General features: G+C 46.6%; 2 protein-coding genes and 1 pseudogene across 6 annotated transcripts in view; 1 reads left to right on the plus strand and 2 right to left on the minus strand.

Moving 5' to 3' along the window:
* The window catches only part of LOC120967988 (sucrose transport protein SUT5), a 54,613-nt gene that overhangs the window by 8,566 nt on the left and 24,551 nt on the right, over window positions 1-21,496 (plus strand). For all 5 annotated transcript variants that reach the window (XM_045230744.2, XM_045230742.2, XM_045230743.2 and 2 more), the window contains 2 exons: window positions 15,616-17,735; window positions 17,895-17,960. In XM_045230744.2, the coding sequence (XP_045086679.1) occupies window positions 17,583-17,735; window positions 17,895-17,960 (219 nt within the window). In that variant the 5' untranslated portion in view covers window positions 15,616-17,582. The remainder of the gene's footprint in view (window positions 1-15,615; window positions 17,736-17,894; window positions 17,961-21,496) is intronic.
* LOC109756189 (G-type lectin S-receptor-like serine/threonine-protein kinase At2g19130) lies at window positions 256-4,489 on the minus strand. The gene has a single exon (XM_020315054.4). It carries the CDS (start codon window positions 2,860-2,862, stop codon window positions 406-408), a length of 2,457 nt encoding a protein of 818 aa, XP_020170643.1. The 5' UTR covers window positions 2,863-4,489; the 3' UTR covers window positions 256-405.
* LOC109776282 (G-type lectin S-receptor-like serine/threonine-protein kinase At2g19130) lies at window positions 7,194-15,622 on the minus strand (annotated as a pseudogene).

Consider the following 21,496-nt stretch of genomic DNA (forward strand, 5'->3'; position numbering starts at 1 on the left):
TTCAGATAGCCTTCAACATTTATCATTTAATTGGTGTACTTGTTTATTTTTTTATTAATAGTTGTATTTTTTTGTTTTCTCAATTTATTCACTAAGTGAGTTAGTATTGCCGTACGATATCAAATGCACTATAAGATGCAAGAAATTAATTAATTATCATATCATTCTAGATTTTATGATCCTTGAGCTATTACACGCTCCAAACGAGAACCATAAAATTTGCTGAAGCAAATAAAATAGAGATCAAATGAACTATAAGATGCAGGAAAAAAATTATTTATAATCTTATATGACCTTTGAGCTATTACACGTCCAAACGAGAACCATAAAATTTTCTGAAGCAAATAAAGGTAGCATACACAATACAAATAGTTAGAATTATTACATCGAAGTGACATCAGAGCATTATGTTGTTATAGCCGCAAGCAGTCTTGGCATCGGAGGCATATCAAGCTCCATTAGACCCTCAAGAACTCTGACCACTTCACCCATTGTTGGCCGCTCCAGCTCATTATCCTGGATACACCAACATGCTACATTGCAAACTCTTTCAACCTCATCCAAGTTAAAGTCACCATGTAATTCTGGATCTACCAAGCTCTGCACATCTCCCTCATGAAGCTTGTTGATGGCTTGCACAGGGAAAAAAGTGACATGGTCGTTGCTGTTAGTGTGCACAACAGACGCATTCCTTCTTCCCGATATGATTTCTATCAGTACCATGCCAAAGCTGTAAACATCGACTTTTGATGTAATAGCAACCCCGCTAAGCCACTCTGGGGCAAGATACCCTGTAGTTCCCCTGAATGTAGTTAGAACCCGGCTAAAATCCCTTCCTATGACCGATGCCAACCCAAAGTCTGCAATTTTAGGGACAAACGATTCATCGAGAAGTACATTTTCTGGCTTGATATCGCAGTGTATGATGCATTCGCGGCAACTCTGATGCAGGTAGGACAATCCTCTAGCAACTCCGATGGCTATCTGATATCTGGTGCTCCAGTTGAGGACTATACCATTGCTTTGGAACAGATGGGAATCAAGAGAACCATTGCACATGTGTTCATATACAAGTAGCCTCTTATCACCATGACAACAGAAACCAACCAATTTGACCAGGTTGATGTGCTGGATCAGTCCAAGTGCACTTACCTCTGCCCTGAATTGCTTCTCTCCCTGACGCGCACCTTCAAGCCTTTTCACTGCTACACTAGTCAGGTCACTTAGAACTCCCTTAAATACAGTCCCAAAACCTCCTGCTCCTAGCTTCACTGAGAAATTCTTTGTAGCACGGCCCAAATCGGCGTATCTAAAGGCAACAACTCCAACACTACCTTGATTGGTGTCCTGTGATGACATACCACACCAGTTGAATCTGTTCCTTAAGATCACCAGTAGCAGCATGAGCATCAGCAACCCAAAACTGATAACGCTTGCAGCAATAACAGCTCCAGCTGCTGGTTTTCTTTTACCATCTCTTGTTGAACTCGGAACATCTCCGGCAGCAAGGCGAATATACAGAGTATATTCAGAGCTGATCTCGATGCCATCATCCTTGTTTACACTGAACAACTCCCCTTGCCAAACAGAGCATTTGCTGTCATGGTAGGAGTAAGCAGTGCAGGAGCAGTTGGTGAGGCAGGCCCATTCGCATTCGCTCCGATTTGCAGGAGCATGCTGTAAACTCTGGGGACCATAGGGCAATGCCACACGAGCTATGGGGTGGAACACGTCTGTGGAACTCCTGTTGCCATTGCAATCCAGCGGAGTGTTTCTGGAGCACCCTCCTGTCCGGTCACCGAGCTCCCAATCCTGAGGCGACGTTCTGGAGAAGCTCTCCATGCACTCGCATGGCGGGTGCGAGCTGCCGGTGCAGACGGTGAACGGTCCGCAGGCGGCGTATGGGGTGCAGGGATCGGCTGGGTTGACGTAGATGCTATGCCATGCCTGGTTGTCTTGCGACCACACGTTCAGCCTGGCCTGACCAAACACGTCCATGAAGAGGAACGAAGAGATCTCATCTGGTGAGGTGTACATGTAGTACTCCTCCTCCCTGTTGTTGACGTATTCTGGGACGACCATGCTGGTCTGTGGGCTCATTTGCAGCAGCTTCGTGATTGCTGGGATCTGCATCGACGAGTGGTCGTCAGGCGACCACCACCAGTACACTTCGGAAGGGTAGCCTCGACGCCTGGCCGTCACCATCCTGGTGCCATTGGTTACCAGCCCCACGCTGAAGGAGCCGAGGCCCGGATCAATCCGGCTCTTCCACGAGATGCCGAGACGGTTCAGGCCGGTGACCTTGTTCCAGCCGATCTTGGCGCCTGGGAGCAGGACGTCGGTTGGGTCGTCGAAGCTCTGCCACAGCACCTCGCTTGACAGGCTTTCTATGACGAGGTTCCCACTGCCCAAGAGGATGGCCCTCGTGTTGCTGGTGTTGGTTCTAGCATTGGAGATGTTGGTGTTGGTTCTTGTATTGGTGATGTTGGTGGACCAGACAACGGATTGGGTGGCGTTGTTTAAAACGACAAGGTTGCCATCTTCTGAGACTTGAAGCTGCGTTGCTCTCAGATCGGGTCCGGCGATTGGCGTCTCCCGGTTGGCGACCCAAACGGGAGTGATGACATGGATCTTGTTGAACCATATGGCAAGGTACCAATGTGGAGAGGTGGATGACTTGCTGGTGTTGCCGGCACTGGGCTGGAAGAAGCCAAGCGCGAACTTGCCGTTGCTGGAGACGAGCTTGTCGCCGACGGCAAATGGCTGGCCTGGCGCGAGAGTATCGTCTTTTGTGGCTATGCTAGGAGGAATGGTGTGCATGGAGAGGAGGAGGAGGCCGAGGAACATGTGGAGGGTAGCCATGGCTGCTCTGCTTGTATGTCTGCTTGCCCTCCCTCGGTTCTGCCATTTAACGAAGGAGGCTTAGGAGAGTAGAGGAGATAGGGAGAGTGGATGGACGCAGCGGCATCTGGACGACAATGGTTGGCCTGATCGAGGTGATCCGTGCATTAAAAAGTGCTGGGAATGACAAAGACACATCATTATATATAGATAAATACCGTGGCCACATGGCTGACACAAGGACCTTGTTTCATCTACAGCGCGGTGGGGGTGTGCCTTGCTGCATTCAAAGGCCAATTTTGGTGTTTTGACCTTTTTGCGAAACTTAAGCCAAATTTAACCCTGGTCTAAATTTTTTTTGGATCCGACCCTTTTCCTACCGCCGAGGTTGATGGCGGTAGGGTATAACTGCCTACCGCGGTAGACCTTGGCGGTAGGATTCGACTGAGCCGTGACGTCCGTTTGACGTGAAAAATACCCTACCGTTAAGATCCTACCACCAAAGAGCCACCCATAGCGTTTGCCACACATGCCACAAGTGCGATCTGATATAGAGTATTGGGTTTCACCATACTGTGTTGAACTTCTGAAGTCAACTTAGCTAGAGTGGATGGTAAAACTACTAGGCTCCAAGCTCTAGGCTAGTAGCAGTGGTACTACTTCTGCGCACATGCATTATTGTAAAAATAAAATTACTAGGCTCCAAACCTCTGACCATGAAGCAGGGGGCTATAGTACTAGTGGTACTACTCTTAGGTGATACCAGCCCTTATATGCTATCATGATATTAACTTGAAAAATTTCAAATTTAAACTTGTGAAAAATTCTGAAAAAAATCATGAATGTACATGACATGTGTCGACAACCCCTAAAAAATTCTGATCAGAATCCAACATACGCATAGAGAAAAAAAAGACAAATCCATCATGAATAGTGTCAAAAGAAGACAAAAGCAAAAATGACACTATTCACATCTGAATTTGTCTTTTTTGTTTCTGTATGTGTATGTTGAATTTTGAGCGGAATTTGTTAGGGGTTGTCGACATATATGCCATGAACATCCATGATTTTTTTTCAAAATTTTTTGACAAGTTTGAATTTGAATCTTTTAAGTTGATATATCATGGTAGCATATAAGCTTTCGTATCACCTGATATTTCCCCGCAAACTGAAAGCCAACACCCCACTATACTCTAACTAGCACGCCATCCTGATGCGAATCCTGATGCCAATGCGTCTAGCGATGCACTTCTCAGGAGATAGGTTCAAGACAACGAGAGGGAAGACAATGCAGACGAATAGACGACGACGACGCTGCTTGCATGCGGGCTCAAGTTCGTCCAGTTGTTGATCACGATAAATAGTGCAGACTTAGCGAAACCAAGGACCCAGGACATGCAATGAAGAATGGGTCCTGGGTGTTCACACTGACGAACCATTCTATATGAATTTTGATTTTGCTGACCACATGTCGACCGACAAAAAACTGTGTCAGTAGACTACAGAGTACGCCAGCTGCTTAGCAGGCCCATAGGCAACGAATCTATGTAACATGACCGCTAGCAAGAGTCTCCAAACAATGCTTGCTTGGGCCATGTGCCCGTGTCCTGTAGCATCAAGTGCTCTGCATGCCCACGCACTTAAAAATAATGTACTCCCTCCGTTCCTAAATGTAAGTCTTTGTAGAGATTTCACTATGAACCACATACGGATGTATATAGTTGCATTTTAAGTTTAGATTCATTCATCTTGCTCTGTATGTAGTCCATTTAGTGGAATCTCTACAAAGACTTATATTTAGGAACGGAGGGAGTAGCAAGTAAGCAAAACATCGACTGGTTCTGCACATGATGGGTCATATATTTCAGTGCTTTAAGGTTTTCAGACGGCCATCTCACACACTTAGAGCAACCCCAACACTCCGACTCATTTCGCCTACGTGTGTCCGTTTGGGTCGCCGTTAACATAAAAGTCAGCCCAACGCGTCGATCCAAATGGACGCGCGTCCGCTTTTCGTCCGACCGCCGACTCATTCCTGGCCCAAATTTGAGCCTGAGTGCGGACATGAAACGGACGCGCGCGACACGCGCCTACTCCTCCCCCTGGCTCGCCAGTCGGTGGCACAGCAACCACCATTTCCCTCCACTTTCCCAAAACCCTCCCGCCCACTCGCGCTCCCGGCCGCTCGCCATGGACGCGCTGACCCTCGATGTCGTCGTCGGCCTCACGTCCCTCCCCTCGTCCAGCCTCACCCCCGTCGCCTCCGCCAAAGGCAAGCCCCGTGCACCCCGCAAGACTGCGGCGCCGCCCAAGAAGAAGCTGACGCCCGAGGAGCGGGTCGTGAAGTCGGCCTAGAGGAAGGGCCGGAGGCACCCGCAAGACACAAGGGACGAAGCAGCGGCCGTCGCTGCCCTCTCCGCCGCCGCAAAGCAGGAGGAAACCAATGCCCGAGTCGCCGCAGCAACGAGGGAGGCCCTGATCTACCTAGGGTTAAACCCTGGCCAGCACGGGCTCGTCAGCGGCGCCATGGCCGCGGCCAGCACGGGCTCGTCGGCATTTCCTCGGATGGTGCTGCTAGAGTCGCGGCACGCATCTGCCAGGCAGCCGATTCCCGGCTTCCACGTCTATCCGCAAGCCTCCCGCTTCTCCAGGGAATGCTCGCCGGAGGTGAACGTGGTGGCGCGGTCCACGCCCGCGCCCGTGGCCATCGACCTCAACGCCATGCCGACGGCCGGTGCATCATCCTCCGGAGGGGCGAGGAAACGCCCGCGGGAGATACCAGGCGACATGCTCCCCGGCTCCAGCAACCAGTTCGACAAAATGCCAGCGGCCGGTGACGATGAAACGGCCAACCATTTCATCATCGAGAACATCATCTTTGAAGGCAGTGTGGCGGCCGCTGCCTTCACTAGCGGTGCCACCGCGGCTGCATATGATCCCGGGGAGACCCAAAGCCAAGACGGCCGAGCGCCATTCATGCCGGCGACGTATGATCAAGCTGGCATGGACGACACCTTCATGCAAGATCAGGCCGGCATGGGCAGCACCTTCCCGCTTGACCATGAGTTCCTAGAGGACTACGGCCTCGAGGAAGAGGATGAAATGGACATCGTCGGGGAGCCTTTGTTCGAGGACGAGCTCGCCAACCAAGCCGGCGCGAAGCCGAAGCGCAAAAGCAAGCGGACGAAGGCATACATGCCATCCGAGGACAAACTCCTTTCTGTGTGTTGGAGGGACATTGGGCAAGACCCCAAGGTCGGCGCCGAACAAAAGGCATCAACCTTTTGGCTTCGTGTTCATCATGAGTACCATGAACGCAAGAAGTTTGCGCCATATCAAATGCAAAGCAAGCGTGGCTAGGTGTCCCTCTCGGAGCGTTGGAGGGTGATACAACAAGAGTGCAACAAATTTTGCGCCACCCTTGAGACCATCAAGGCACGCCCGTGAGCGGCATGGGCATGAAAGATATAGTATACATGCGCCCTCTTCGTATCTGTTTCCGTTATGCTTGCATGTCCATTTGCCCATATGCTTGCATGCTATTCATTTGTAGGCATTTCAAGCTTTGGGGGCATTCAAGGCCCAACATGAGGGCAAGTCCTTCAACCTCTCCCATTGTTGGTGAAGGAAATATGCCCTAGAGGCAATAATAAAGTTATTATTTATTTCCTTATTTCATGATAAATGTTTATTATTCATGCTAGAATTGTATTAATCGGAAACATGATACATGTATGAATACATAGACAAACAGAGTGTCACTAGTATGCCTCTACTTGACTAGCTCGTTGATCAAAGATGGTTATGTTTCCTAGCCATAGACAAAGAGTTGTCATTTGATTAATGGGATCACATCGTTAGGAGAATGATGTGATTGACTTGACCCATTTCGTTAGCTTAGCACTCGATCGTTTAGTATGTTGCTATTGCTTTCTTCATGACTTATACATGTTCCTATGACTATGAGATTATGCAACTCCCGTTTACCGGAGGAACACTTTGTGTGCTACCAAACGTCACAACGTAACTGGGTGATTATAAAGGTGCTCTACAGGTGTCTCCGAAGGTACTTGTTGGGTTGGCGTATTTCGAGATTAGGATTTGTCACTCCGATTGTCGGAGAGGTATCTCTGGGCCCACTCAGTAATGCACATCACTATAAGCCTTGCAAGCATTGTAACTAATGAGTTAGTTGCGGGATGATGTATTACGGAACTAACGAGATTGAACTAGGTATCGAGATACCGACGATCGAATCTCGGGCAAGTAACATACCGATGACAAAGGGAACAACGTATGTTGTTATGCGGTTTGACCGATAAAGATCTTCATAGAATATGTGGGAGCCAATATGAGCATCCAGGTTCCGCTATTGGTTATTGACCGGAGATGTGTCTCGGTCATGTCTACATTGTTCTCGAACCCGTAGGGTCCGCACGCTTAAAGTTCGATGACGGTTATATTATGAGTTTATGTGTTTTGATGTACCGAAGGTAGTTCGGAGTCCCGGATGAGATCAGGGACATGACGAGGAGTCTCGAAATGGTCGAGACGTAAAGATCGATATATTGGACGACTATATTCGGACATCGGAAAGGTTCCGAGTGATTCGGGTATTTTTCGGAGTACTGGAGAGTTACGGGAATTCGCCGGGGAGTATATGGGCCTTATTGGGCTTTAGGGGAAAGAGAGAGGAGAGGCTGGGCGCCCCCCAAGGCCTATTCCGAATTGGACTAGGGGGAGGGGCTGCGCCCCCTCTTCCTTCTCTTCTCTCTCCCCTTTCCTTGACTCCTACTCCTACTACTTGGAAGGGGGGGAATTCTACTCCCGGTAGGAGTAGGACTCCCCCTTGGCGTGCCTCTCCCTGGCCGGCCGCCTCCTCCTCTTGCTCCTTTATATACGGGGGCAAGGGGGCACCCCATAGACACAATAATTGATTTGATCTTTTAGCCGTGTGCGGTGCCCCCCTCCACCATAGTCCACCTCGATAATACTGTAGCGGTGCTTAGGCGAAGCCCTGCGTCGGTAGAACATCATCATCGTCACCACGCCGTCGTGCTGACGAAACTCTCCCTCAACACTCGGCTGGATCGGAGTTCGAGGGACGTCATCGGGCTGAACGTGTGTTGAACTCGGAGGTGCCGTGCGTTCGGTACTTGATCGGTCGGATCGTGAAGATGTACGACTACATCAACCGCGTTGTGCTAACGCTTCCGCTTTCGGTCTACGAGGGTACGTGGACAACACTCTCCCCTCTCATTGCTATGCATCACCATGATCTTGCGTGTGCGTAGGAAATTTGGAGGAGAAGCGTTGGTAAGACAAGGAAGAGCAAATGAACGCCTTCATGGAGATCCAAAGTAGGAGGCCTGAGCTCGATGCGGAGAAGCAAGCCAAGATGCTTGAGATGGAGGCGGAGAAGCAACCTTTTTCCTGGGATACATATAATCTAGAAGCAATGGTAACACATATTTTCTTCGTTACAGAGCTCATATATGATTATATTTTGTACTGAGGTGGAAACCCTAGGTCTGAATTGAGGTTATACCTGGCAATGATGATGTTATTTGCATCGTTCCCTTGTTGAAGGGATTGCTCGGATGTGTTTTGGACTCGTTCTTCAGGGCGAAACCCTAGATTCTGGCACTTGGCGGTTATACCTGGCAATGATGATATTATTTGCATCGTTCCCTTGTTGAAGGGATTGCTCGGATGTGCTTTGGACTCATTCTTCAGGGTGAAACCCTAGATTCTGGCACTTGCTGTTGAATCCGGTAACGATGGCCTTGAATGTCATTTCTTCTTGAAGGCGTTGCTGTTATAGAAACTCGTTGTCCTTGTGGTGTCAAGAGATGATTGATGCGGATATGGTTGTTGTAGTTTGTCGATCGTTGTGTTGATCGGTTTGGAGGACTTTTTTTTTCTCACTCAGGCATACTTTGGTTTTATATGACTTTGCTATTTTCCGCTGTGATTATTTGTGTGCGTGCGTTGGTGTTGGCTGTGTGCATCCTAATTATGCAGAGGTCGGGTGTGTGCTCATTGTGTTTTTATCCACTTGATACTTCATTTTGAGTCAATAAAATAGACGCACTAATTCCCATTAAAAAGAGGAGAAACAGCCGCACTAAAAATTCTATTAAGTGGTCAGTTTCGTCTTCCATTAGTAGGCCAATCGTTTCAACTTCTTGCATGACAAAATATGCTAGCGCGCATGGAACGGAGAAACCAATGTACTAACGGAGAAACCGAAACCAAAACATTAATGCCATCAATTGAGAGATGAATGGCAGTATTCACAACCATTTGGTTTCATTTTCCACCAGCGCAAAACTTTCAGCTTCTTTCTTGTCATGCATGAACGTGCCACATGAGCCTATGGGATTTTCCTAGAAATTATTGGATACTAAAATAATGCCCGTGCGTTGCAATGGGATATAAATCTTCTATTATGTCGGCTTATGATTTACCTGTCTATAATAATGCTATTGTGTAAATAAATTATCATCAAATTCTGACCATGAATTACCTTATAATTTTATCTGAAGTTTGGTAAATAATTAAAATGGAATTGATTCAGAAGGTAAGTAAATTAAGGTGATTTCCCATTTCACCTTTCTTCCCATCATCCCTTCGTCCAACCTTCCATGTATATGATAATCAATCCCGTAAGGTTCCCATTTCACCTTAATTTACTTACCTTCTGAACCAATTCCACTTTAATTATTTACCAAACTTCTAATCAAAATATAAGGTAATTCAAGGTTAGAATTTGATGAACATTTACTTACACAATCACATTATTATTGACACGTAAATCACAAGCTAACGTACTAGAATATTTATATCCCGTTGCAACGCACGGGCATTGTTCTAGTAGAGATAACAGATGGTCTAAATCCCAATAATTCCTAACAATTACACTGTCATGGCTATTACTGAAACTATTTTGGTTTTCAGTCGTTTTTTGGTCTCGTGACATGAATTCACATACATTCGTTTTTTCTGTTGTCTCTTTTGTCGTACATACATATATACATATACATGTCATGTCACTGGATGAAAAAATTGACTGAAGTCCAATTTGTTTCCAGTCGACTGTAATATAGACACTCCCTAAGTAAAAGTAGCATTCTAATAAAATAGCTAGCATGTAGGTGCACAGATTGATGACTAGTCTATAAGTAATGATATTTATGAGTTCAGATAGCCTTCGGCATTTATCATTTAATTGGTGTACTTGTGTCTTTTTTTAATTAATAGTTTTATTTTTTGTTTTCTGAATTTATTCATTAAGTGATTTAGTATTGCCGTAGGATATCAAATGCACTATAAGACGCAAGAAATTAATTAGTTATCATATTATTCTAGATTTTATGATCCTTGAGCTATTACACGCTCCAAACAAGAACCATAAAATTTGCTGAAGCAAATAAAATAGAGATCAAATGAACTATATGATGCAGGAAAGAAATTATTTACTATATTATTTTATATTATAGTATATGATCTTTGAGCTATTACACGTCCAAACGAGAACCATAAAATTTGCTGAAGCAAATAAAAGTAGCAATACAAATAGTTAGATTACTACATCGAAGTGACATCAGAGCATTATGTTGTTATAGCCGCAAGCAGTCTCGGCATCGGAGGAATATCAAGCTCCATTAGACCCTCAAGAACTCTGACCACTCCACCCATTGTTGGCCGGTCCAACTCATTAGCCTGGATACACCAACATGCTACGTTGCAAACCCTTTCAACCTCATCCAAGCTGAAGTCACCATATAATTCTGGATCTACCAAGCTCTGCACATCTCCCTCATGAAGCTTGCTGATGGCTCGCACAGGGAAAAAAACGACATGGTTGTTGCTGCTAGTGTTCACAACAGACGCATTCCTTCTTCCCGATATGATTTCCATCAGTACCATGCCAAAGCTGTAAACATCCACTTTTGATGTAATAGCAACACCGCTAAGCCACTCTGGGGCAAGATACCCTGTAGTTCCCCTGAATGTAGTTAGAACCCGGCTAAAATCCCTTCCTATGACCGATGCCAACCCAAAGTCTGCAATTTTAGGGACAAACGATTCATCGAGAAGTACATTTTCTGGCTTGATATCGCAGTGTATGATGCATTCGCGGCAACTCTGATGCAGGTAGGACAGTCCTCTAGCAACTCCGATGGCTATCTGATATCTGGTGCTCCAGTTGAGGACTGTACCATTGCTCTGGAACAGATGGGAATCAAGAGAACCATTGCACATGTGTTCATATACAAGTAGCCTCTTATCACCATGACAACAGAAACCAACCAATTTGACCAGGTTGATGTGCTGGATCAGTCCAAGTGCACTTACCTCTGCCCTGAATTGCTTCTCACCCTGACGGGCACCTTCAAGCCTTTTGACTGCTACACTAGTCAGGTCACTTAGAACTCCCTTAAATACAGTCCCAAAACCTCCTGCTCCTAGCTTCAGTGAGAAATTCTTTGTAGCACAGCCCAAATCGGCGTATCTAAAGGCAACAACTCCAACACTACCTTGATTGGTGGCCTGTGATGGCACACCACACCAGTTGAATCTGTTCCGCAAGATCACTAGTAGCAGCATGAGCATCAGCAACCCAGAACTGATAACGCTTGTAGCAATAACAACTCCAGCTGCTGGTTTTCTTTTATCTCTTGTTGAACTCAGAACATCTCCGGCGGCAAGGCGAATATACAGAGTATATTCAGAGCTGATCTCGATGCCATCATCCTTGTTTACACTGAACAACTCCCCATGCCAAACAGAGCATTTGCTATCTTGGTAGGAGTAAGCAGAGCAGGAGCAGTTGCTGAGACAGGCCACTTCACATTCGCTCCGAGTTGCAGGAGCATGCTGTAAACTCCGGGGACCATATGGCAATGTCACACGAACCATGGGGTGGAACACGTCTGTGGAACTGCTGTTGCCATTGCAATCCAGCTGAGTGTTTCTGGAGCACCCTCCTGTCCGATCACCGAGCTCCCAATCCCAAGACGACGTCCTGGAGAAGCTCTCCATGCACTCGCATGGCGGGTGTGAGTTGCCGGTACAGATGGTGAACGGTCCACATGTGGCGTATGGGATGCAGGGATCGGCGGGCTCGACGTAGATGCTATGCCAGGCCTGGTTGTCCTGCGACCACACGTTCAGCCTGGTCTGACCAAACACGTCGACGAAGAGGAACGAAGATATCTCATCTGGGGAGGTGTACATGTAGTACTCCTCCTGCTTGTTGTTGACGTATTCCGGGACGACCATGCTGGTCTGTGGGCTCATGTGCAGCAGCTTCCTGAGTGCTGGGATCTGCATCGACGAGTGGTCGTCAGGCGACCACCACCAGTACACTTCGGAAGGGTAGCCTCGACGCCTGGCCGTCACCATCCTGGTGCCATTGGTTACCAGCCCCACGCTGAAGGAGCCGAGGCCCGGGTCGATCCGGCTCTTCCACGAGATACTGACACGGTTCAGGCCTGTGACCTTGTTCCAGCCAATCTTGGCGTTTGGGAGCAGGATGTCGGTTGGGTTATCGAAGCTCTCCCACAGCACCTCACTTGACAGGCTTTCTATGACGTGGTTTCCACTGCCCAAGAGGATGGCCCTCGTGTTGCTGGTGTTGGTTCTAGTATTGGAGATGTTGGTGTTGGTCTAGTATTGGTGATGTTGGTGGACCAGACGGCGGATTGTGTGGCGTTGTTGAAGACGACAAGGTTGCCATCTTCTGAAATTTGAAGTTGTGTTGCTCTCCGATCGGATCCGGCGATTGGCCTCTCCCGGTTGCCGACCCAGATGGGAGTGATGACATGGATCTTGTTGAACCATATGGCAAGGTACCAACCGGGAGAGGTAGATGAATTACTACTGATGTTGCCGGCGCCGGGCTGGAAGAAGCCAAGCGCGAACTTGCCGTTGCTAGAAACGAGCTTGTCGCTGACAGCAAATGGCTGGCCTGGCGCGAGAGTATCATCTTCTGTGGCTATGCTAGGAGGAATAGTGTGCATGGATAGGAGGAGGAGGAGGCCGAGGGACATGTGGAGGGTAGCCATGGCTGCTCGGCACGCATGTCTGCTTGCCCTGCCTCGGCTCTGCTATTTAACGAAGGAGGCTTAGGAGGATAGAGGAGGAGATAGGTTGAAGACAACGAGAGGGAAGACAATGCAAACCAATAGGCGACGACGACGCTGCTTGCATGCGGGCTCAAGTTCGTCCAGTTGCTGATCAGGACAAATAGTGCAGACCTTTTCTTTGACAAATAGTGCCGACTTGGCGAGACCTAGGACCCAGGACATGCAATAAAGCATGGGTCCTGGGTGTTCACACTGGCCAACCATTCTAGTAAAACCTTTTTCCTGGGATAAATAATCTAGAAGCAACGTTAACACATATTTTCTTCGTTACAGAGCTCATATATGATCGTATTTTGTACACGCAAAATTTTGTGTAACCTTTTTCAGCATTCTGTACATTTATGCATTTCAAATAATTTTCTTAAATGCAAACCAAAGAATCAAAACCCAAGTAGAATGTGGCTACCACTGGGGGAAGAACCTGAACCACTTGTTGTAGAGACTTTTTACGGTATGTCATACTACTGGAAATAGCGGGTAGTATATAATTGATCCAATGCTCAAAATTGATCCCTGATTAATATTTTTGGTATTCTAAACATTAACAGTTTAGGGTGTCATTGCGTCTCCCGCCGAACCACTGACCGCAGGCGAATGTCTTATTTCTTCACGAAGATTAATTATGGAGATACTATCAAGTATCAACCTATCATCTCAGTATCATTATACATGCCTTATTTGTTATGCCCATATATACTTGTTTCTTTTTCTTTTCGAAAATAAACTAGATAGAGCAGAGCATGTTTATTTCATGCATTTAGCCATTAGTCTATCTAACTGAGAATAATCATTTCATGCTTGAGACTGGTACGGTTGTTACTTGTTAAGTATATCTTGATGGTTAAAGCAGCTAGATATATAAGTGTAACAATTGATCTCGCATAGATCACTTCTGTTGTGTTAAGGCCTGTGTTGTTAGAAAGAGTGTCTTAAACTGTGATAGCAGTACCTTGGTTATATTGAATGCGGGCCAATTCCTTATCATGTTGCTGAATGCTGATTGATTCGAGACTGAACTGTGCCTAGGTCCTAGCCACTTGACAAATTGTACGGGTGCATGCATGCACTCGGTGCTGTAGCATGCAATAGAAGAGCATCTATAGATACCATCCCGTACGTCTGCACTCTAGCTTGACCAGTCCCAGGACTTGCAATGAAGCGTCGTCCCGCCCTTCGAAAGGGCCAACTGACCAATTCCCTCGTGCCGTTCCCGCAAGCGCCCGGGCGGAACCCTAGTTCGCCGCCGCCGACACCCCTTTCTCGCCTTCCTCCTCCCTCGCCGCCGCCAGGGGACGTCGCCGGGCAAAGCCCACGCATGCGTCGGCGGCGGGGCTCCTCCCCTCTCGCGAGGCTCCTGGGCGGCGTGGGACGGCTGGCCCTCGCGGCGGCGCTCGGCTCGGCGGCAGCGTGCGTCGGGCCGCCGGTGGCTCTGGGCGGCGTGGCTCCCCTGCTAGGTGGCGCTGCGGCGCTGGCGGCGGCGAGGCGCGGGCTCCTCCTCCTCCCGATCTGATGGCGCCGGCGCTCAGGTGTGCGGCGAGGTCCACGCGGGTCGGCGGCGCGCGACGTCTTCTTCCTCCCCGATCTGATGGCTCCACGGTGGCACCAGTGCTCGGGCGGCGGTTGGCTTCGGCATTCTGTGCGCGATTCCGGGATCCCATGACTCGGATCTGGCGCGAGTTGGGAGGTTGCCGGCTCCTCTTGGTGTTTTGGTGCGCGGGGCTCACAGCGGGGAGTGTGCTGGCGGCAGTCGCCTGGAGCCTGGCATAGGGCGCAGCAGGTTGGTGGGAGTTGGTGGTGCACCGGCACCGTCCGTGGCGGTGGCGTGAGCGCAGCCATGGAGGCGGCGGCGCTGCGAGGCCCTGCTAGGAAGGGTCCTGGCAGGCAGCGGGCGCTCGGCTGCATCCGTGTGAAGCGCGCGGTGATGCTAGACGGAGTTGGTGCCGGAGAGTGGTTCAAGGTGCGGGTCAGACCGGATCTGGTGGCAGTCCCCTGGTGCGGGCGAAGGCCGTCGTGGCCGTCCCAAGCGACGTGCTGCAGCGACGGCGGTGCAACGACGGCGGTGCAAAGCAACGGTCAGGGCTGTCCCAAGCGGGTTGCCATTATAGATGTCCCTTCCAACCCAGTCTGTGTTGAATTGAAGAAACGGAAACCAAGCCAACTGCAAAAGTAAAAGCAGACAAGTGAGTTTAAGATCAGTACGTTTTGTTATGTACTCCCTCCCTCCGTTCCTAAATATAAGTCTTTTTTCCCTAAAAAAATAATATATAAATCTTTTTAGATATTTCAATTGAGACTACATGCGGAGCAAAATGAGTAAATGTACACTCTAAAATATGTCTATGTACATCGACATGTAGTTTTTATTGAAATCTCTAAAAAGACTTATATTTAAGAACAGAGAAAGTACGTAACAAGTCCAAACTGATTGAACCTACTTACCCACGTAATCGTCGCGTCGGTCGATGTCGCAGAGTCCAATCCTTTTTCGGACTTGAACTCAGTGGGTTCCAGCAGCTAGCGTATGCCGGAGAAGAACCACAACCTGTGCCGTCTCGTTCTCGGCCGTTAGAATGACCACTTTCACCATAGGCTTAGTCATATTCTTTATACCCTGGTACAGGTCGATGAAGGCAGCAAGACAGCCGCCGGGACGTGGAGCGATGGAGGTGGCATCGATTGGCTGCTCCTTCGCGAGGAGCACTGTAATTACTACGCTGACACCGAGAAGGACCTGAACAGATAGCACACTATTCATTGTCTAGAGAAGTAACAAGTAAGAACATATAGTATGGCAAAATTAAACAGTTTATAACAGGTCAAGCATGCACTTGACCATTGAAGCTTCAGTGTGGCACAATTATTACAGCACTAATAGGCAAGAAAGAATGTGAACTATATAAACATCTCTATGCAGTGTGACTCTCATTTTCAATTTTTATTTATTTATCAAAAGGAGGATAGCTTATCACTAAAAAACAAATTTTCAAACTTGCATAGACATAGGTTGGAAGGCACCACATCTAAGGTTCTTCGACCACCAACTACTAAGACACTTCTCGAAACAGTTTTTGCCTTGCACCACATCTAAGGTAATGTATTGGACCTAGCCCGCAGCCAAAAAAAGTTGCATGTACTCTAATTCATGGCTTTTCCAACATCTAAGGTAAATGGAATTGTTCAACATCTGAGGTCTGTGTACGCTCATTCATGCAAGTTATGTAAGTTACGCTCATTCATCTGAGTATGACATTATGAGGGCAAAATAAAAGGAAATTTGTTCAAGCATCATTTGAAAAAACAAAACAAAAAATATTTGTCACCATTGCGGCCAAGAGCGCGCCCTTCACGTCGGCGCACGAGTCGCAGCAACCCGAGGTTCTCAGCCAGGGGAGCCACCTATATATAAGGGACATGCTCACATCATGCATGTCCATAAGTACAAACACTTATGAAAGGAAAATAGAAATAGTAGGTGTGTACTCTTTTCAGTACCCGAAGGTGACAGACCAGGTAGCCGATGACACTTCCAAGAGCCATCCATAGTGAAAATAGAGCCCGACCGACGTTTGAGCTCCGGTTTGCTAATGCTGCAACAAACACATGAGAATATTACTAGGGAACGGGAAATCAAACAATTAGCTCTAAGGCTAGTCATAGTGGGAGTAACTTACGTAATAACATAGCGCATTTTAAGAAAATTTTGTTTATGAGGCATGTAGTTAATGAGGAGAGAGGTGTTTAGAGTAACATAATATGTTACCGTAACATAGCGCTTCCCGAGAAAGGATGAGTCTACAAGCTAATAAATGAAATCACCTATGGCACTAGTACTATGTTACTTTGCACTGTGGAGGTAGTAACTTAGACTAGGATCATATAGATGACACTAGTATAAGTTACTCCCCACTATCTCCCACAAAAAAAAAGTTACTCCCCACTATGACCAGCCTAAGCCTAACACTACCCCACTAGATCCCATGCGTCCCTGTTGCGTGTGATACGCCAACAGGAGCAAACGGTACTTCGGTCTTTTTCTGTAATAAAGAAGGAAAGGTTTAAAAGACAATCCCTACATTTTCATGAACCATCGGGTGGTCTCCTTGGAGTAGGTGACTTTCTCAAGGGAGTGCACCAACTCCAGGGAGACCACCTGATGGTTTATGAAAATATAGGGATTGTGATTTTCTAATATTATAAAATCCTACAAAAATCCGAAACAATTTACAACCCATAGATCTTCATAAACGCATGTGATTCCATATCCTGTACACCAATCTCATCATCAATCTTACGATCTTATACCCCAATCACAATACATGTGATTACTAGTGCTAAAGTCCCTCTATAGTAGTAGCACTTCAGCCATTACTAGTGCTAGCGGAGTGATTACTAGTGCAACCGAACAACCGTCCACGAGTGGAGTAGCCGCTGTACAGATTTGATACTGAGTCACTGCTCACGTGCCTCACCGTCCCCTCCCCCTATATATAGCGAGGTCTTCTGCAACACTCGTTCTTCGTCACTAGCCACTGCCACCCTCGTTCTTCCTCTCTAGCCCTTTCAGTTCCTCCTCAGTGAACCCTGGCCATGGAGATCGAAGGCCCCCGCGGGGATACCGAGAAAGCTAGCAAGAGGGGCGACTGGATCAAGCTCCTGAAGCTGTTCTTCACGTGCGCCGCGTCATTCGGAGTGCAGTTCGTCTTGGCCATCGAGACGTCCGTCTTGGCACCCTACTCTCAGGTCCGAAGCCCCGTCGATTCTTTCTTTCCGCAGTGGTGGCTTTTTTGTAGATCTATGGGTTGTAAATCCGAAACAAGGAGCTAGGCCTAGCTCCTTGATTCAGATCATGAGATTATCTTGTTTTGAGATTTATATACTTGGTCCTTGTGCATGTCACAGAGTCTGGGGATCCCGCACAAATTTGATTCAATGATCTGGATGTTTGGCCCCGTAGTTGGTTTGTTGGTGCGTTTCTGCTCCGGTGCTCCCCCCTGGGCTGAACGCGAGGGGGAGAAACACAAGGACGGCTGAGATCTGTCAAAAACGATTCGTGAAGAGGGGCACGATCGTCTTTTTATGTCCGTGTAGAGCGCGCGTAGAGCCCGGTACGAGCCCGCACCGGCCCGATTACTTTTGTACGCTGAGGGTATAGACGTATTATACGTGGGCATTTCGGTTTCCCTTGTCACGTGCCCGCTGTCACGTGCGGCGGTCGTGGGCTAGCCACGCGCCACGCCACGCACGAAAAATTTCAAAAACGTCCCATCCTATAAGAAGGGAGGGGAACCACCACCGGCCGCATCCGCCCACCATTTCCCCCCAAATCGGCTCACTCCCTCCTCCCTCCTTGGCGCATCGTCTCCCCCTCGTCTCCATCGCCCCGCCACCTCACCTAATCGCTCAACCCCACCGCCTCCCTCTCTCCAGCGGGTTCTCTCAGGCTTCGATGGAGCAAGGTCGTGGCGTTGCCGTCGCTGCGCACGGAGATGTGGTCGAGGGCGCGGAGATCGCGGCAGATGCCGTCCAAGAAGTGGCCGCCGTCGGCGGTGCGGGAGATGCTGCATCCGCAGTCGCTGGATCGGTCCCTGCGGCGGCGGATCTGGTGGCGCAGGGGGTGGTGGGCTCGGACTCTGTCGTGGCAGACCTGGTGGTGACGGCGTCTGGCGGCGCACTGGATGTAGGTGCGGAGGCGAGCGACAAGCAGGTGGTGGATGTGGTAATGCTTCTCGTTCCCCTTCTTTCATACTTGTAGTAGATTAGCAGAAGATTTAGTAGATGGGGTTTTTTATAGTAGATTTGTGATTGATTGCGGCACCCCCTTCTGCTTGTTAGGGTTATTTGATTGAATGGCGAACCCCATTTCAGAGTTAGGGTTTTTTCTAGTTGATTCGTGCTTGAATGCTAGAGACATCATAATGAGAGTTAGGTTATTTATATTAGAATCTGGATTGCCGCATGTGCTCAGATTCTGTTCTGTGCTGTATATTTTGTTAGATTTGTTGTGCATATTCCCTCAGTGGGCCACGGCAGGGGCTGAGCAGCCACCCAGTGTGTCTATTAAAGTTGATATTGTAGAAATGAGGTTTAAATCCTACTTTGTGTGACAGAAGTGTGTCAGTTAATTGTTGAAATGAACACAGTATGTTTAATTAGTGCGCAATTTCAAAATAGTTAGGAGCTTCACTTCATTATCCATAAACTAAAATTATAGGTAGGTTTTATTTTTGATCTGTAGGATTGCTGTACTTATAAAGTAAACCATAAGTAGATTTGCTAGACATGCAACTATGCCAGATGACCAGGTCATATTAAATTTATGTTGCATAACTCCATGAATGAATGTCATATGAAATAGTTTCACACCTAGCACCAAAAATTGCACTAAGATTTCCTTTCCTGAAGCTCATGGCATTACAATATACTATCCAATATAAGGTTCAGATTATAGGGCAGCTGATGCACCACTATGTACATTACATGAGCCAGATGAAGTAAATGCAATTACTTGTTGTCAACCAATGTACTACTTCCATTAATTGGCAGACCTGAGCACTCACAATATTATTGTTGGTGCCCAGTCTGGCATTATAGTTTGAAGGACCACAGTCAGCATGATCTAAAATTTTAGTTTGACCAAGCTATCATTGTAGAATGCTTGACCTTTGGATAATTTGAGGTCAAAGTAACATTTTAGGTTATTAGAAGCACATTGCAGATTGCTTGACCTTTGCATACTATGTTATATGTAGTTAGTAGTATAATTGAATTAATTACTTCTATTGCAGAATGAGGAAGCTGCTGGCAACAAGAGGAAGCTGGACATCACTGGGTTCGACGACCCGTCTGATTCTGACGACGACGAGGAGGTAACCCCAAGTTGTTTTTGGTCTGTTTATTAATCTGTCTGAGATGTTGTTTGTTGATGATGCCCTATATGAATGCCTCTAAATTGGAATGTTATATAGTTTATTCATTCATATCATAAAGTTGTGTTGTTTGGTCATTAATTAGCTCTAAATGGCATATCTGTGGTCTTTGATCATGAAACCATATCTGAATGCACATAAATGGAAATATTGTGTTGTTTGTCCATTGAATTATTCTAAAATGGAAAGTTTTGTTGTGGTTTCAACTAATTCCTCTCAAAGTTGTGTTGTTTGTGCATTAATTAGCTGTAAATGGGATATGTGTGATGTTTTTTCATGAAACCATATATGAATGCATATAAATGGAACTATTCTGTTGTTTGTCCATTAAATTCTTCTAAATGGAACTATTCTGTTGTTTGTGCATTAATTAGCTGTAAATGGGCTATTATGTTTGTTTGTTCATTAACGGGCAAGTAAATGGCAATTATTTGATGTTTGTTAATTACATTACTCTAAATGGTAAGTATGTATTTATGCAAATCATTTGTATGTGCAGTACAACTCTGGAGATGAGGTGGAAGAGTGGAACCACAAGTCCTTCATTGAGCATGAAGCCAACAAGATCAGGGAGAAGGGGAAGGCGGCGTACTACAAGTGGGGCAAGTTCAGGTGCCCATACTGCACCACTAAGCCAATTCCCAAGGATGGGCTGTATGAGCACCTTATGTCCCATGCATGCGGTGTAACGACGAGTGGGAACGACGTGAAGATCAGGGCAGAGCATGCAGCCCTCCTAAAGGCTATGGGTCCCATCTAGTCACCCTCTGTGAAGCTGGTAGTGGTACTCATCATCAATATAGTTGATGATGTTTAACTTTTGCGCTAGTATGGTTGTGAACTGTGAATCTGGAAGGTGGAAGTGTTTGTGAACTGTTAAGTAGTATGGCAGACTCTTAAGTAGTATGGCAGACTCTTAAGTATGGCAGAGACTTAATTAATCTAGTATGTCTCTGAAGTATATCAACTGTCTAGATGCAGGTCAGCTATGCTTTGTTGCAGTGTTTATATTCTGATGCTGCAATGATCACAGTAGGTGCTTCAATGTTGCTTGACTGATGAGACATGCTGCATACAGTGGGCATGTGCTTGGTAATGGTGTGTGCAAAGAACAAGCCTTATCTACATAGGATAGACAGTAAAAAACATTGACTTGAGGTTTTCATAAGTTAGCATGATCGAATCTTCCATTACAAATATATTATTAAATTTAGAAAATGTTGAAAATCATTTTTTGTCAATGTTCTTAAGTTAGCATGATTGAATATTCCATTTCAAATATACTATAAAAATTGGAAAATGTTGAAAATCCTTTTTTGTCAATGTTCATAAGTGAGCATGATTGAATATTCCATTTCAAATATATTTTTAAAATGAGAAAATGTTGAAAATCCTTTTTTGTCAATGTTCATAAGTGAGCATGATTGAATATTCCATTTCAAATATGTTTTTAAAATTAGAAAATGTTGAAAATCTTTTTTGTCAATGTTCATAAGTTAGCGTGATTGAAACTTCCATTTGAAATATATTATAGGAATTAGAAAATTTTGAAAATCTTTTTTTGTCAATGTTCAT

The sequence above is a fragment of the Aegilops tauschii genome, chromosome 7 (assembly GCF_002575655.3).
Source record: "Aegilops tauschii subsp. strangulata cultivar AL8/78 chromosome 7, Aet v6.0, whole genome shotgun sequence".
Classification (NCBI taxonomy): domain Eukaryota; kingdom Viridiplantae; phylum Streptophyta; class Magnoliopsida; order Poales; family Poaceae; genus Aegilops; species Aegilops tauschii.